Below are 15,555 nucleotides of genomic sequence, written 5' to 3'. Positions count from 1 at the left end.
GCAGCTTCACAGCTTTAAGGTTATTGGAGAGAGTGTTTCTGCCCAGAGCACTTGCACCGTGTTTCTGCCGTGAGCACTTCTGCCGAGAGTGCTTCCACGAGATTTTCGCTGCACTAGACAGTGCTGCAGAAAAGTATTTCTACTTTATATAGGCTGTGTATTTATCATATCATTCCTGCTTTTACTATATGTTACTGTTATTTTAGGTTTTATGTGTTATTTGGCATGATTTTGTAGGTTATTTTTTGGGTCTGGGAATGCTCAAAAATTTTTTCCATATTAATAAATGGTAATTGCTTATTCACTTTACGACATTCCAGCTTACGAACCATTTCATAGGAACACTCTACTTTCGGATAGTGGGAGAAGCCCTGTATTTGGCACAATCCAAACACCACACTTCATCAAAAACACACCATCCCTACTGTGAAGCATGGTGATGCTTCACTGCAGCAGACTCTGGAAGGCTCGTGAAGGTAGAAGGTAAAATGAATGCAGCAAAATACAGGGCAATCCAGGAGGAAAACCTGATTCAGTCTGCGAGAGAACTACGACTAGGGAGAAGATTTGTTTTCCAGCAAGACAATGGCCCCAAGATTAAAGCCAAAGCTACACAAGAATGGCTTTAAAAAAAGTTCATCTCTTGGAATGGCCAAGTCAGATTTCAGACCTCAATCTAATTGAGAATTTGTGGCTGGAGTTGAAATGAGTTGTTTACTCACAATCCCCATGCAATCTGATAGAACCCGAGTAATTTTGTAAAGAATAGGGAAAAATTGCAGTGTCCAGATGGGCAAAGCTGATAGAGACCTATCCACACAGACTCAAGGCTATAATTGCTGCCAAAGGTGCATCTACTAAATACTGACTTGAAGGGGGTGAATACTTATGCAATCAATTATTTTGTGTTGTATATTTATAACTAATTTAGATCATTTTGTAGAGATCTGTTTTCACATTAACATGAAAGTCTTTTTTCTGTTGATCAGTGTCAAAAGATCGGGCTGGTGGCGTAGTGGCATCAGTGCCGGACTTCAGGACGAAAGGTCCCAAGTTTGAATCTAGCCTGCATACTTTCCATCCGTGCTGGGTTACGAGCTGGTGATCTCTTTGGGAAACTCACCCGGCAGAAGGCAATGGCAAACCACTGCTGTAACTTGCCTCGTACGCGATTCCCCGTGTCAGAGAGGCGTGGAGGGAAATCGTCCGCTAACCGGAGAATCTCCGGATGTGACGTACCTTTTCTTTCCAGTGTCAAAAAAACGTCAAATTAAATCACCCATGATTGAATGTAAATAATAAAACATGAAAACCTTCAAAAGGGTGAATACTTTTTACAGGCACTGTACGTACTTTGACAATAAATTTACTTTAAATTGCCCCCACAACCTATGGACTCATTTTCAAGGACTCTTTCATTGCTTATTTATTATTTTCTCTTTCTTTCTGTATTGGCACAGTTTGTTGTTCTTTGCCCATCCTGTTGGGTGCAGTCTTCCATTGATTTTATTGTGTCTTTTGTATTTACTGTGATTGCCCATTAGAAAATGAATCTCAGGATTGTACTTGATGATATACATGTACTTTGATAATACATTTACTTTGAAATTTGAACAAAGATGTACAGGGCTCCAATTCAAAATTTGCAGTGATGAATATTAAGGAAGGTGTTAGAACTTAAGGAGAATTGAAAAACCAGTAGAATATAATAGATCATTCCCAGTTTGAGGAAGTTCATTATATAGATAGACAAGAGGGCTACGATTGTTCTGCCAGCAGCAGAGAAAATTGAGTGGTGATAGAAGCAAAACCCTGGAAGGGTTAGTTAACGGACAGATGTTCCCACTAGTGGAAAGGATGAAAACTGAAAGGCAAAATGAGTTCTAAAAGAATGACGAATGATACAAGCAACAACTTTTTCAGAGAGTAGTCAAAATCTGGAATTTGCTATTAGTATGATGCTGGAAACAAATTTGATTGTGACTATCAAAATAGAACATGAAAACTTTCAAAGACACAAGTCATGGGAAATATAAGTAACCGGTAACCATACAGACATGGCTTAAGACTCAAGGGCATTATGATTTTATATAAAAAATTTCATAATAATACCATCTTTCAAAAATTGGGATATGGTTTCTTTAAGGCTTGTCACGTAAAACAATCAAAAACTTTCAAATGCTGCTGCAGAAAAATGTGCCTTATTTTCCAAATACGATTTAAAACAAAGTTCTGGCAGTCAATAGTAAAAAAACAGTACCTTTCATTAGATCCCATTAGTTGAGCACCTCTATCAAGTAATGCACTTGCTGTAAGACCTTGTTTAATAACCTGGAAACAAATTAACATAGAAATTGATCTTCATCGGGAAACATAAATTGCTACCCAATAAAATATGGACATCAATGATTTTTCAAATTTTTGTGGCTATCCCCAATAACTGCATAATTAACCCAGAAATGCCTTGAGTCAAACATTCCACAAACTACTTCTCATCTAATTTAGCGAAAACTTTTGCCCTGCCACATTAGTTGCACAGAGAAAGTAACAAAAAAAGATAGAAGTTGAAAAGTCAAATTATAGAAGAAAAAGAAACATCTTGAATTTCAAATATATATTTTTACCCAGAGTAACTAGATTCCATGGCTACAACTACACAATATCTGTCACTCATAATCAGGATTAGTTTTAATGTCATTGGAATATGTCATGAAATTTGTTGTTCTTCAGCAGCAGTACATTGCAATACATAAAAATAAGCACTATAAATTACAATAATAAATATCTATATATAATAAATTAAACAAGCAGTGCATAAAGAAAGTAAAAGAAAGGAAGTAGTCGTGAGGTAGTGTGGACAGGTCCATTGTCTATTCAGAAATCTGATGGTAGCTGGAAAGAAGCTGTTCCTGAAATGTTGAGTGTGTGTCTTCAAGCTCCTGTTCCTCCTCGCTAATGGTAGCGATCAGGAGAGGGCATTCCTGGGTGATGACGGTCCTCAATGACAGGTGCCACCGTTTTGTATTACTGACGTAGCATTGGGAATTTCACAGTTTTTCCCCAGCTATAAACAAATAGCAGCAATACTTCACATTAAAATACTGTGCAACTTAAAGAAAAACTTGTAAGTTATGATGTTCTATGGCCGGCTGGTGGCATAGTGGCATAGCGAAGGCTCCTGAGTTCGAATCCAGTCGGCTCCCTTGCCTGCTTTCCATCCATGCTGGGTTGAGCATCAAGCTAGCAAACTCGGCCTCGTAAAAGTAAGAAAGCCTGCTAAAAAAAAATGCTGTCATGACAATGTCCCGATGACACCACTTGGAGTTAGTTGCTTTCTTCTTCTTCTATGATGTTCTATCTTGCCTTTCTTGGTGATAAAGGTTAAGAGCTATCAAAGATGACTTGGATAGCTGCTTTTTGTGGATAATATAGACTGTACTCTCTATGCACCAGACTAGGAATGAGTAAATGGGTTGCTAATCAAGCCACTGTCTTGCAGATATCAGATGGTATTCCATTGCCCTCCTGAATTGTGCCTTGGAAAATTGAGGGAGACAAATGGTAAGTTTCTCACCACAGAATACCCACCCTCTAATCTGTTAATGCAACCACATATTTTAAGCAGTTAGTCCCACTATTTATGATCAATAGTGTTATCAAGATATTGAAAATTGGAGAAACTTGGATGGTATATTCATGAATATACCATCAAATGTCGTTAGACTTGCTCCTGCAGATGGTCAATGCCAAGCACACACATGGCATGTTACTTACCACCCATTGGCCTATACCTGAACATTTCATTGATAATTTTCATAATTGCACAGAAAACTGAGAATGCCAGATACTAATGTATGAAACAGACTTCCATGAAAGGAAGTTAATCTCCCTCAGATGAGGAGCTGAGTTATTACTAGCTCAAGAATAAATATAAATATACGTGCTTAAATACAACTTGGAGAGACAAAGAGAAATTGGGGTAGTTTTATTGTCTTTAAAAATCATGCTAAACCAGGCCAGCCTGAGTATGCGACATAAAGGAGCACGTGATTTATAGAATGGTGAATATTTTAAAATGCAAGATACAATGGGTCAAATTATGATGCCTAACACATAAAAACACTAGTAACATTAAGAAGACACATGAGAATGATACAAGGAGGTATGTGACTATTTAACTGAGACAGAATAGTTTTTGAAGAAAAGAATAGAAATAGCTAATTGGTGAATCAGTGACATGGATGATCACCACAAAAGTCAAACTTTAATGAGTCTTTTATGAACATTACTTCTGAAACAGTTAATAAAAAAAACTGGGTTAAAATTTGAAGAGCTAGATAGGAGCACTGGAATTAAGTTTAGAAGAAGAAGATGCAGGAGGCTCAGAATTTCAATGCTGGGAGTATTGCGGGGAAGGCGGATGAGTTGAGGGCGTGGATTAACACGTGGAATTATGATGTTGTAGCAATTAGTGAAACTTGGCTACAGGAGGGGCAGGACTGGCAGCTTAATATTCCAGGGTTCCGATGTTTCAGATGTGATCGAAGCAGAGGAATGAAAGGTGGGGGAGTGGCATTGCTTGTTAGGGAAAATATTACAGCAGTGCTCAGGCAGGACAGATTAGAGGGCTTGTCTACTGAGTCCTTATGGGTGGAGCTGAGAAACAGGAAAGGTATGGCCACATTAGTGGGATTGTATTACAGAACACCCAATAGTCAACGAGACTTGGAAGAGCAAATCTGCAGAGAGATAGCAGGCAACTGCAGGAAACATAAAGTTGTGGTGGTAGGGGATTTTAATTTTCCATACATTGATTGGGACTCCCATACTGTTAGGGGTCTAGATGGTTTAGAGTTTGTAAAATGTGTTCAGGGAAGTTTTCTAAATCAATATATAGAGGGACCAACTAGAGGGGATGCAATATTGGATCTCCTGTTAGGTAACGAATTAGGGCAAGTGACAGAAGTCTGTGTAGGGGAGCACTTTGGTTCCAGTGATCATAACACCATTAGTTTCAATTTGATCATGGACAAGGATAGATCTGGTCCTAGGGTTGGGGTTCTGAACTGGAAGAAGGCCAAATTTGAAGAAATGAGAAAGGGTCTAAAAAGCGTGGATTGGGACAGGTTGTTCTCTGGCAAAGATGTGATTGGTAGGTGGGAAGCCTTCAAAGGGGAAATTTTGAGAGTGCAGAGTTTGTATGTTCCTGTCAGGATTAAAGGCAAATTGAATAGGAATAAGGAATCTTGGTTTTCAAGGGATATTACAACTCTGATAAAGAAGAAGAGGGAGTTGTATGAAATGTATAGGAAACAGGGGGTAAATCAGGTGCTTGAGGAGTATAAGAAGTGCAAGAAAATACTTAAGAAAGAAATCAGGAGGGCTAAAAGAAGACATGAGGTTGCCTTGGCAGTCAAAGTGAAGGATAATCCAAAGAGCTTTTACAAGTATATTAAGAGCAAAAGGATTGTAAGGGATAAAATTGGTGCTCTTGAAGATCAGAGTGGTCGGCTTTGTGCGGAACCAAAGGAAATGGGGGAGATCTTAAATAGGTTTTTTGCGTCTGTATTTACTAAGGAAGCTGGCATGAAATCTATGGAATTGAAGGAATCGAGTAGTGAGACCATGGAAACTGTACAGATTGAAAAGGAGGAGGTGCTTGCTGTCTTGAGGAAAATTAAAGTGGATAAATCCCCAGGACCTGACAGAGTGTTCCCTCGGACCTTGAAGGAGACTAGTGTTGAAATTGCGGGGGCCCTGGCAGAAATATTTAAAATGTCGCTGTCTACGGGTGAAGTGCCGGAGGATTGGAGAGTGGCTCATGTTGTTCCGTTGTTTAAAAAAGGATCGAAAAGTAATCCGGGAAATTATAGGCCGGTGAGTTTAACATCAGTAGTAGGTAAGTTATTGGAGGGAGTACCAAGAGACAGAATCTACAAGCATTTAGACAGACAGGGGCTTATTAGGGAGCGTCAACATGGCTTTGTGCGTGGTAGGTCATGTTTGACCAATCTGTTGGAGTTTTTCGAGGAGGTTACCAGGAAAGTGGATGAAGGGAAGGCAGTGGATATTGTCTACGTGGACTTCAGTAAGGCCTTTGACAAGGTCCCGCATGGGAGGTTAGTTAGGAAAATTCAGTCGCTAGGTATACATGGAGAGGTGGTAAATTGGATTAGACATTGGCTCGATGGAAGAAGCCAGAGAGCGGTGGTAGAGAATTGCTTCTCTGAGTGGAGGCCTGTGACTAGCGGTGTGCCATAGGGATCAGTGCTGGGTCCATTGTTATTTGTCATCTATATCAATGATCTGGATGATAATGTGGTAAATTGGATCAGCAAGTTTGCTGATGATACAAAGATTGGAGGTGTAGTAGACAGTGAGGAAGGTTTTCAGAGCCTGCAGAGGGACTTGGACCATCTGGAAAAATGGGCTGAAAAATGGCAGATGGAGTTTAATACTGACAAGTGTGAGGTATTGCACGTTGGAAGGACAAACCAACGTAGAACATACAGGGTTAATGGTAAGACACTGAGGAGTGCTGTGGAACAGAGGGATCTGGGAATACAGATACAAAATTCCCTAAAAGTGTCGTCACAGGTAGATAGGGTCGTAAAGAGAGCTTTTGGTACATTGGCCTTTATTAATCGAAGTATTGAGTATAAGAGCTGGAATGTTATGATGAGGTTGTATAAGGCATTGGTGAGGCTGAATCTGGAGTATCGTGTTCAGTTTTGGTCACCAAATTACAGGAAGGATATAAATAAGGTTGAAAGAGTGCAGAGAAGGTTTACAAGGATATTGCCGGGACTTGAGAAACTCAGTTACAGAGAAAGGTTGAATAGGTTAGGACTTTATTCCCTGGAGCGTAGAAGAATGAGGGGAGATTTGATAGAGGTATATAAAGTTATGATGGGTATAGATAGAGTGAATGCAAGCAGGCCTTTTCCACTGAGACTAGGGGAGAAAAAAAACCAGAGGACATGGGTTAAGGGTGAGGGGGGAAAAGTTTAAAGGGAACATTAGGGGGGGCTTCTTCACACAAAGAGTGGTGGGAGTATGGAATGAGCTGCCAGACGAGGTGGTAAATGCGGGTTCTTTTTTAACATTTAAGAATAAATTGGACAGATACATGGATGGGAGGTGTATGGAGGGATATGGTCCGTGGGCAGGTCAGTGGGACTAGGCAGAAAATGGTTCAGCACAGCCAAGAAGGGCCAAAGGGCCTGTTTCTGTGCTGTAGTTTCTGTGGTTCTATGGTTCTAATTCCAAAGTGCTTTACAATGAATTAAGTGTTTCAAAGGTGCAGTCATTGCTGTAATTTAAGAATTGTGGCTTCAAAATTACAGTTCTCATTCTCTTGTTTAATATCTTTTATAACACTATCCACCTTATTTCTGTAAACAGCACAATATACTCATTCCAACAACTACCCGTTCCTTCAAATCAGACCTCTCTAGCAATCCTAATACCTCTTCCCATCTTTGGCAGCAGAGCTTTCAGCTATCTAGGTCCATATTCTGCAATCCACCCTTAACTCTTCCCCTTCATTTATCCTAAAACAGCACTGCAGCATTTTAACAGATTTCATCTTTGTAAAGACTTAAGTTTAACTTCTGTTCAAGCAATTTTATAAATGTCACTTTGGTTGATCATCTCACCTTTGCTTTCAATTTATCAAAAGACAAATTTCCCAATGGATAATAACCACCCTACGTATAACTAATAAGAAAGAATACCTATTATTGACACAGAAAATATCACCAACCTTAAAAAAGGGAACAGAAAGCTGATCAAATGAAGAGGAGCTCTCCTCACTGGTTGGGGTATCAAGATCAAGAGGGCGATGCAGAGAAGATTTTGATGTTCTCTTGTTTGTTGGTTGTTTTACTGACCAGTTGGAGACCTGTAACTGTGTAAGGTAATTTAAGTAAGAAGCCATTACAATCTGCTGATGTGTTTGCTGTCTGTTATCTACAGACTTGTCACCTTCAACAGTATAAATATGGTCAGTTATCTCTTCTTCCCCTTCAAGAGCAGAAACAAAAGACGCCTGAGAGGCATGAGTTTTTATGGAGTAGTTTTTGGGTTCCTGGTTATCTCCATTAACAGAAGTAGTTAGTGGTCCCTCCACACTGTGATAAATTGTGCTCCTGCTGTAGTCTACTGCTTGGGCACGGCGTCTCTTCTTTCTTCCGGGATAGGTTCCTGGACCTTCATCACTACTGACTGGATCAAAGTCTTCAGCAGCGGAGTAGTATGCCTCGCTGTCAGCGACAGATATACTTGACTCAACTGATCGATACTGATGAAAGGTGTGAGAATCCGCTGAAGGAGTAAAGGGGAAGGATCCAAAGCTCCTCCTCTGACGAGGAGAATCCAAAACGTTTTCATCACTCCGAGACACTTCACTGGTGAATTGTACACCCATCGTTGCAGGCTGCCGCTCACCAAAAATGGCTGCTGACAAACTCTTGGTACTTCCAAGTCGTGTAGAAGAAACAGAGGCCTGCCGTTTCAAAGGAGATTGGGCGAAAGATTTATCTTGAACATTGGGAGAAACAGGAGTGCTTCCTGAAACATCTGCTGGACCACTAAAAAAAAGACACACAATTGTGACCTTTCTTTAGAAGAAAGCATAAACATTCATTCCTTGTCTCTTTTTATCAATTTTCCAGACAATAAATACAAACAAGTAACCCAAGCAATAAAACAAGTGCAGCACAGCCACAGTGCTTTAAATTTTCTTTTCTGTCAAACACCCAAGAATCTTAAGCCCAAGGTGACATATCTGCAACCTGCTATAATCAGTAGCTTGCCTTACCAGGATTTACTACACTAGCGCTCAATTACTCATCATATAATGAAATGATGCACAAGGTAAAATTGTTCTGCATTGAAAAAAAATCAATGTAATAAATTTTCTTACTTTCCAATTGTTTCCTCTGTGCTTAAAACAGGAATATGCATCTGTATAACATTGTCATCAGCATTCGAGGAAGGACTGTTTTTTTCACTTGCCAACAGAGGGACTGCAGCAGTAGAACTACTGTTTTCTTCCGACGAGGATGTTGAACTATGCGATCGTAAAGGCACCTGCAAGTTATTATGCTGGTTCTTTCTCTCTGAATCAGTTCCTAACGATCTGCAATCCCATTCTTTTCTTTTTACCCCATTTGTTTTACCTAAATAATAAAAACACAAGCACCATTAATATAAATGATTTCCAATACTTTTTGTTAGATATATGAATTTTGAATCATGTGGCAAAATGCAACTACAAATAGTTGTAAACCCATTATGCTGCCTCCAGAATGAGAGGGCACAGCCTCAAAATTGAGGGACTACCCTTTAGAACAGAGGTAAGGAAGAATTCTTTTAGTCAGAGTAGTAAATCTGTGGAAAGCTCTGCCACAGACTGTGCTGGAGGCCAAATCCGTGCGTATATTTAAGGCGGGTGTTGATCATTTCCTGATCGGTCAGGGCATCAAAGGATGTGGCGAGAAGGCAAATGTATGGGGTTGAGCGGGATCTGGGATCAGTCATGAGGTGGAGTAGACTTGATGGGCTGAATGGCCTAATTCTGCTCCTATGTCTTATGGTCTCACATTTTACTACAATTGTTTTCCTTCAAACCCTCAGACTAATTGAGGCAGAAATTTCAGGTGGATGTTCTTGTAAATCACAAGAAATATTTGAAGTATATATACAAGACATTACCATCCGCGGTTTTTGAAGTATCCTTTGATATTATCCATTCATTTGGCTGCAACAGTGACTGACCATAGAACATCTCTAATTCAGTGTTTATGGCAGAGTAGGCAGAACTTGTAGAGGGAGTCATTTCATCCAGTTTAAAGAAATCAAGTGCTGAACATATGCCTGCATAGAACTTGCAACCTCCAAGGCAGCCACACTTATTCTTACTTCGTTTATTCTTAACATCATCATCTGGCCACAGAAACCATAACCTACGAGAAAAAAATTGTATAATGTCAAAGAAACCTAACAATAACAAATCACTAGAAGTTCACTTTGAAGCAGAATAGCTGCCAACTTCAATATACAGTTGCAAGAAAAAGTTTGTGAGCCTTTGCAAATACCTAGTTTTCTGCATTAATAACTCATAACATGTGGTCTGATCTTCATCCAAGGCACAATAATAGACAAGCACAATCTGCCTAAGCTAATAACAGATAAAACATTGTCCTTTTCATGTCTTTATTGAACACATTATTTAATCATTCACAGTCCATGCTGGAGAAAGTATGTAAACCTTTATATTTAATAATTGCTAGAACCTCCTTTGCAGCAATAACCTCCACAAAACATTTCCATTAGCTGCTGATCCAACTTGCACAACGGCCAGGAGGAATTTTAGACCATTCCTCCAGTCAAAACTGTTTTAGTTCATCCTTGTAGGAACAGCCCACTTTAGGTCATGCCACAACACCTCAACTGGCTTAAGGTCTGGGCTCTGACTTGCCCATTCAAAAACAAATTTTCTTTTTTTTAAAACCATTTACTCTGTAGATTTACTCTTGTGTTTCAGATCATTGTCTTGTTGCATCTTCCAACTTCTATTAAGCTTCATATGATGGATTGCAACCCTGACATTTTCCTGTAAAATGTCTTGAAACAATTTTGATTTCATTGTTCCCTCAATGACTGCAGGCTGTCCAAGCTCTGAGGCAGCAAAGCCGGCCAAAACCATGATGCTCCTTTCACCAGACTTCACAGTTGGGATGAGGTTGTGCTGTTAGTGTGCAGTGCCCTTTTTCATCCAAACATAGCAGTGTGAATTTCTGCCAAAAGTTCAATTTTTGTCTCATCTGTCCACCAAACATTGCCCCAGAAGTGTTGTGGAATATTCAGGTGCTTGTTTGCAAACTTGAGACGTGCAGCAATTTTTTTTTTCTGAGAGCACTGGTTTCCCCCATGGTGTTCTTCCACGAACACCATACTTGTTCAATGTTTTTGTTATCGTGGAAACATGAACAGAGACTTTAGCAAGTTCTAGTGATTCCTGCAGGTATTTTGCTGTTACCCTTGGGTTCTTTTTTACCTCCTTCAGCAAAGCACATTCTGCTCCTGGTGCGATCTTTGCAGGATGCCCACTCCTAGGGAGAGTAGCGACAGCATTGAATTTCCTTCATTTGTAGACAATTTCTCTTACTTAGGACTTTAGAAATGTTTTTGTAGCCTTTTCCAGCTTCATGCATCTCTACAATTCTTCTTCTAAAGTTCTCTGAAAGTTGTTCTGATCGAGGCATGGTGCACATAAACAGATCTTTCTTGAGAACAGCAAACTCTGTCAGTAGCCAAACTTTATAAGTTTTTTTTTATGGGGCAGGACATCTCCACAAGCCACACCTCTAATCTCATCTCATTGATAGGAACACCTGACTCCAAACAGCTTTTGAAGAAGGCTTTACGCTGGAGGTTCACCTTATTTTTTGAAGCTAGACAGTGATTGTTTAAGTAGTGTACTCAGTATTGATGAGAAGAACAGTCGTTTGTATGTTATTAGTTTAGGCAGAGTTCACGAAAAATGCCATACCATAAATATAGTCATGCATCCAATGTGTGAAAAAGAAAAAAAGAAAAAAGCAAACAATTCACAGAACGTGAACCGCGGAGTCCCTGAAAGTAAGTCCGCAGTTAAGCCAGTTCAATGCTGCAGCCAATCCTGGAGCCTGGTGGCTGCAAGCCACACAGCCAGATTCAGTTCGATTAAGTGTCGATTGCTGCTGCAGAGTCAGTTCAGCGCTGAGTTAAGTAAAGCTTCCTGGAGTACTGAGCTGAACACCAGTTCGTCCATACCCTTGTCCTTGATGCCTTAAACTTTTTAATCTGGCTCAGTGCTTAAATCAGCCAAACATCAGTTCATTATCCACTCCTTGGCCCAGGTCCCACCGCTTTAGTCTGACCCCAAGTCCTTTCCAGTGATGGTCGCCACAGAGTCCAGTTCACTGAATATTCCAGGATACCACAAAAATGCATGGTTACACAGATAGTTTAAAAACACACCTCCCAATGGGAAATTATAGGATGCAGGTTGCAGTGATCATAGTCCCAAAAATATATATTTAGCAGAATTGTTAGTAACTTTGTTTGTCGCCTGCAAAGCGCCACTGTGTCTCGCCAATGCCATCTTCACAGAATTTTATTTTGGAAATACACAAACACAGTGAATAACAGTGCCTTAACTATGATTATCATCATTATGTACCATGCCGTGTAACATGGGCAATCATGATCTTATGTCTATGACTGTTCCAGGCAAAGTTTTCTACAGAGGTGGTTTGCCATTGCCGCCTTCTGAGCAGTGTCTTTACAAGACAGGTAAATCCAGCCATTGTTAAGCCTCTTCAGAGATTGTCTTCCTGGCATCAGTGGTCGGATAACCAGAACTTGTGTTAGGCACCAGAATTGTGATACACAGGTTAAATTGGCACCAATCTGACCTATAGGCTCATAAATATACTAGCAGATAGATTTACAGTCATGTAACTAGGTAACATAGCAAACATTTATTCCAATTTATTTCACAATTACAATTATCACACCAGCATGGCACACTTATTTTATGATCCCATACTTTCACAGCTATATAGGCACACTCAAAATTGTGCTTTTCTGTCTGTCAGTAGTCTCTATTATCCTACAATATTATTTTAAATTGTTAATCTGCTGCTAACACAATGAAATGTTTTGACAAGATTATCAAATGAACTTCACTTTCAATACCGTACTCAAGTCAGAATGCGTATTATTCACTTGGTGACTACATCATGCTAATGCAACCTAACTACGTATATAGCATTTCAGGTGGTAATTAATCCAAGTTAAACTGCAGTCTTTTACTCTAAGCTGGGCTTATTCCTTCAACCTCCCACTTCTATACAGTCAATGCAACATTCCTAACAAGGGCTTGGGTAGTTTATCTCAAAATTTATTTTGGGTAGTTTATCTCAGTCACTTATAGTTTCTATGGTCCCGCCACATTCAATGCTTTCTAAAGTCATTTTTGGAAATAGGATAGGATATCTCTCAAACATAAACTCATGGTAAGAAAATCACATTTTGCTTTTTACTTTTCTCACGAGGACAAAGAGAATTATTTTGTTTTCTCACATTAAATTAATATTAAGTCTCTAGAAGTCGATATACACATTTTACCAATTAGAAATTAAATTAAAACACTTACAGAAAGAGTAGTATCATAAAACACAGACCCTACCTATTCTAACATGGATTTTTTAAATTGCACTCTTCCTAATGGGGCAACATGGTAATGTAGTGGTTAGCACAACACTATTACAGTGCCAATAATCCAGGTTCATTCCCTGCCACTGTTCGTAAGGAGTATGTATGGTCTCCCCACGACCGCATGGGTTTCCTCCAGACGCTCCGGTCTCCTCCCACATTCCAAAACCTTAAGGGTTAGTAGATTAATTGGTCACATGGGTGTAATTAGGCAACACAAACTCAATGGACTGAAAGGGCATGTTACAGTGCCGTATCACTAATTATATATAAAACAATTAAAGTAATTATTCTGTCACTGCTCATTGCAAGATATTATGTCAACTGACATCACTAATTCCTAAAGTTGAAATATCAGTTAGAAAAACTGGAACAATGGGCATTTGATTCAGACATAAATTGTGATCATCTTTTCCAAACTGGGAGCTGAAAATCACATCTTCTACATACAAATATAATTGTATAGTACCTTTTAGTTCTGTTATCATGTGTTTCCAAAAATTGCCTCTGCACTTCATGCTTTGCAGGATGATCTGCAGCCAAAGCTACATCTGCAGTGATTAATCCAAAATTTACTGAACCAGCTTCCAGCCAATATGATCGACGGAGTACTGTGGATTGAACTCCAAGCCTACTGTTTTCCAATTGTTCAATATATTGCTTCAACTGAACATCTTGCATGACAGCACTTACACCTTCTCCAACTGCTTGGTTATGAAGATTACAAGTAGCAATGCGAATCGCACCTATCTAGAATACAAGAGTTAGAAGTTAATAGCATCTGGGCTAGTACCATGTTATGTAGTAACATTAAATTAGAATGAAAAAGCCTTTACTTTTCTATAGGTGGGTCACATATAAACAAGTATTGTTTATGAATGTTTAAAAGCTAGCATTTTATCATGTACAGTTGCAAGAAAAAGTTTGTGAACTCTTTACAATTACCTGGTTTTCTGCATTAATTACTTATAAAATGTGGTCTGATCTTCATTCAAGTCACAATAACATACAAATACAATCTGCTTAAACTAACAACACACAAACATTTGTACTTTTTATGTCTATATTGAACATATTGCTTTATCATTCATAGTCCATGCTGGAAAAAGTATGTAAACCCTTGTATTTAATAATTGGTAGAACTTCTTTTAGCAGCAATAACCTCCACCAAATGTTTCCTGTAGCTGCTGATTAGACTTGAACAATGGCAAGGAGGAATTTTAGATCGTTCCTCCAGACAAAACTGTTTTAATTCACCAATATTTCTGGGATACCTTGCATGAACAGCCCTCATCAGGTCATGCCACAGCATCTTAATTGGGTTACGGTCTGGACTCTGACTTGGCCAAATTTTCTTCTTTTTAAACCATCTGCTGTTGATTTACTCTTGTGTTTCAGGTCATTGTCTTGTTGCATCATTCAACATCCATCAAGCTTCAGGCGATGGACTGCTACCCTGACATCCTTCTGCAAAATGTCCTGCTACAATTTTGAATTCATTGTTCCCTCAACGACTGCAAGCTGTCCAGGCCTTGAAGCATCAAAACAGCCCCAAACCACAATGCTCCATCCACCATGCTTCACAGTTAGGATGAGGGTTTAGTGTTGGTGTGCAGTGCACTCTTTCCTCCAAACATAGCGGTGTTCATTTTGGCCAAAACATTCAACTTTTGTCTCATCTACCCATACAGCATTGTGAAACATCCACGTGGTTTTTTGCAAACTTCAGACATGCAGCAGTGGTTTCCTCCGTGGTGTTCTTCAATAAACACCATTCTTGTTCAATATTTTTCTTAGTCGACACATGTCAGATTCATAAAATGTGGTCTGATCACATGTCAAGTTCTAGATTTTAACAGATCCTTTGCTGTTACCCTTGAATTTGTTTTCACCTTTGCAGGACACCCACCCCTCGGGAGATTAGCAACAGTACTCAATTTCTCTTGCTGTGGATTGATGAACACTCAGGTCTTTAGAAATGCCTTTGTAGCCTTTTCCAGTTTCATGCATCTCTACAATTCTTCTTCTAAAGTCCTCTAAAAGTTGTTTTGATTAAGGCATGACGCTCATAAACAGATCTTTCTTGAGAAGAGCAGGCTCTGTCAGTCACCTGACTTTGTATGTCTTTTTTATAGGGCAAGGCACCTCTATATCCCACAGCTCTGATCTCATCTCATTGATTGGAACACCTGACTCCAAATAGCTTTTGTAGAAGGCATTACCCTAGAGGTTCACATACTTTTTTGAAACTAGTAATTGTTTAAATGGTGTATTCCGTATTGACAAGAA

General features: G+C 39.4%; 1 protein-coding gene across 3 annotated transcripts in view; it reads right to left on the bottom strand.

Annotated features, from left to right (window-relative positions):
* The window catches only part of kiaa1109 (KIAA1109 ortholog), a 433,731-nt gene that overhangs the window by 226,002 nt on the left and 192,174 nt on the right, over positions 1–15,555 (bottom strand). For all 3 annotated transcript variants that reach the window (XM_072256106.1, XM_072256108.1, XM_072256107.1), the window contains exons 26-30: positions 13,736–14,016; positions 9,718–9,968; positions 8,927–9,182; positions 7,766–8,591; positions 2,261–2,331 (exon numbers count right to left, since the gene is read on the bottom strand). In XM_072256106.1, coding sequence (XP_072112207.1) covers positions 2,261–2,331; positions 7,766–8,591; positions 8,927–9,182; positions 9,718–9,968; positions 13,736–14,016 — 1,685 coding nt within the window. The remainder of the gene's footprint in view (positions 1–2,260; positions 2,332–7,765; positions 8,592–8,926; positions 9,183–9,717; positions 9,969–13,735; positions 14,017–15,555) is intronic.

Source organism: Mobula birostris, chromosome 4 (assembly GCF_030028105.1).
Source record: "Mobula birostris isolate sMobBir1 chromosome 4, sMobBir1.hap1, whole genome shotgun sequence".
Classification (NCBI taxonomy): Eukaryota; Metazoa; Chordata; class Chondrichthyes; order Myliobatiformes; family Myliobatidae; genus Mobula; species Mobula birostris.
This window is presented reverse-complemented; position numbering and strand designations above follow the sequence as displayed.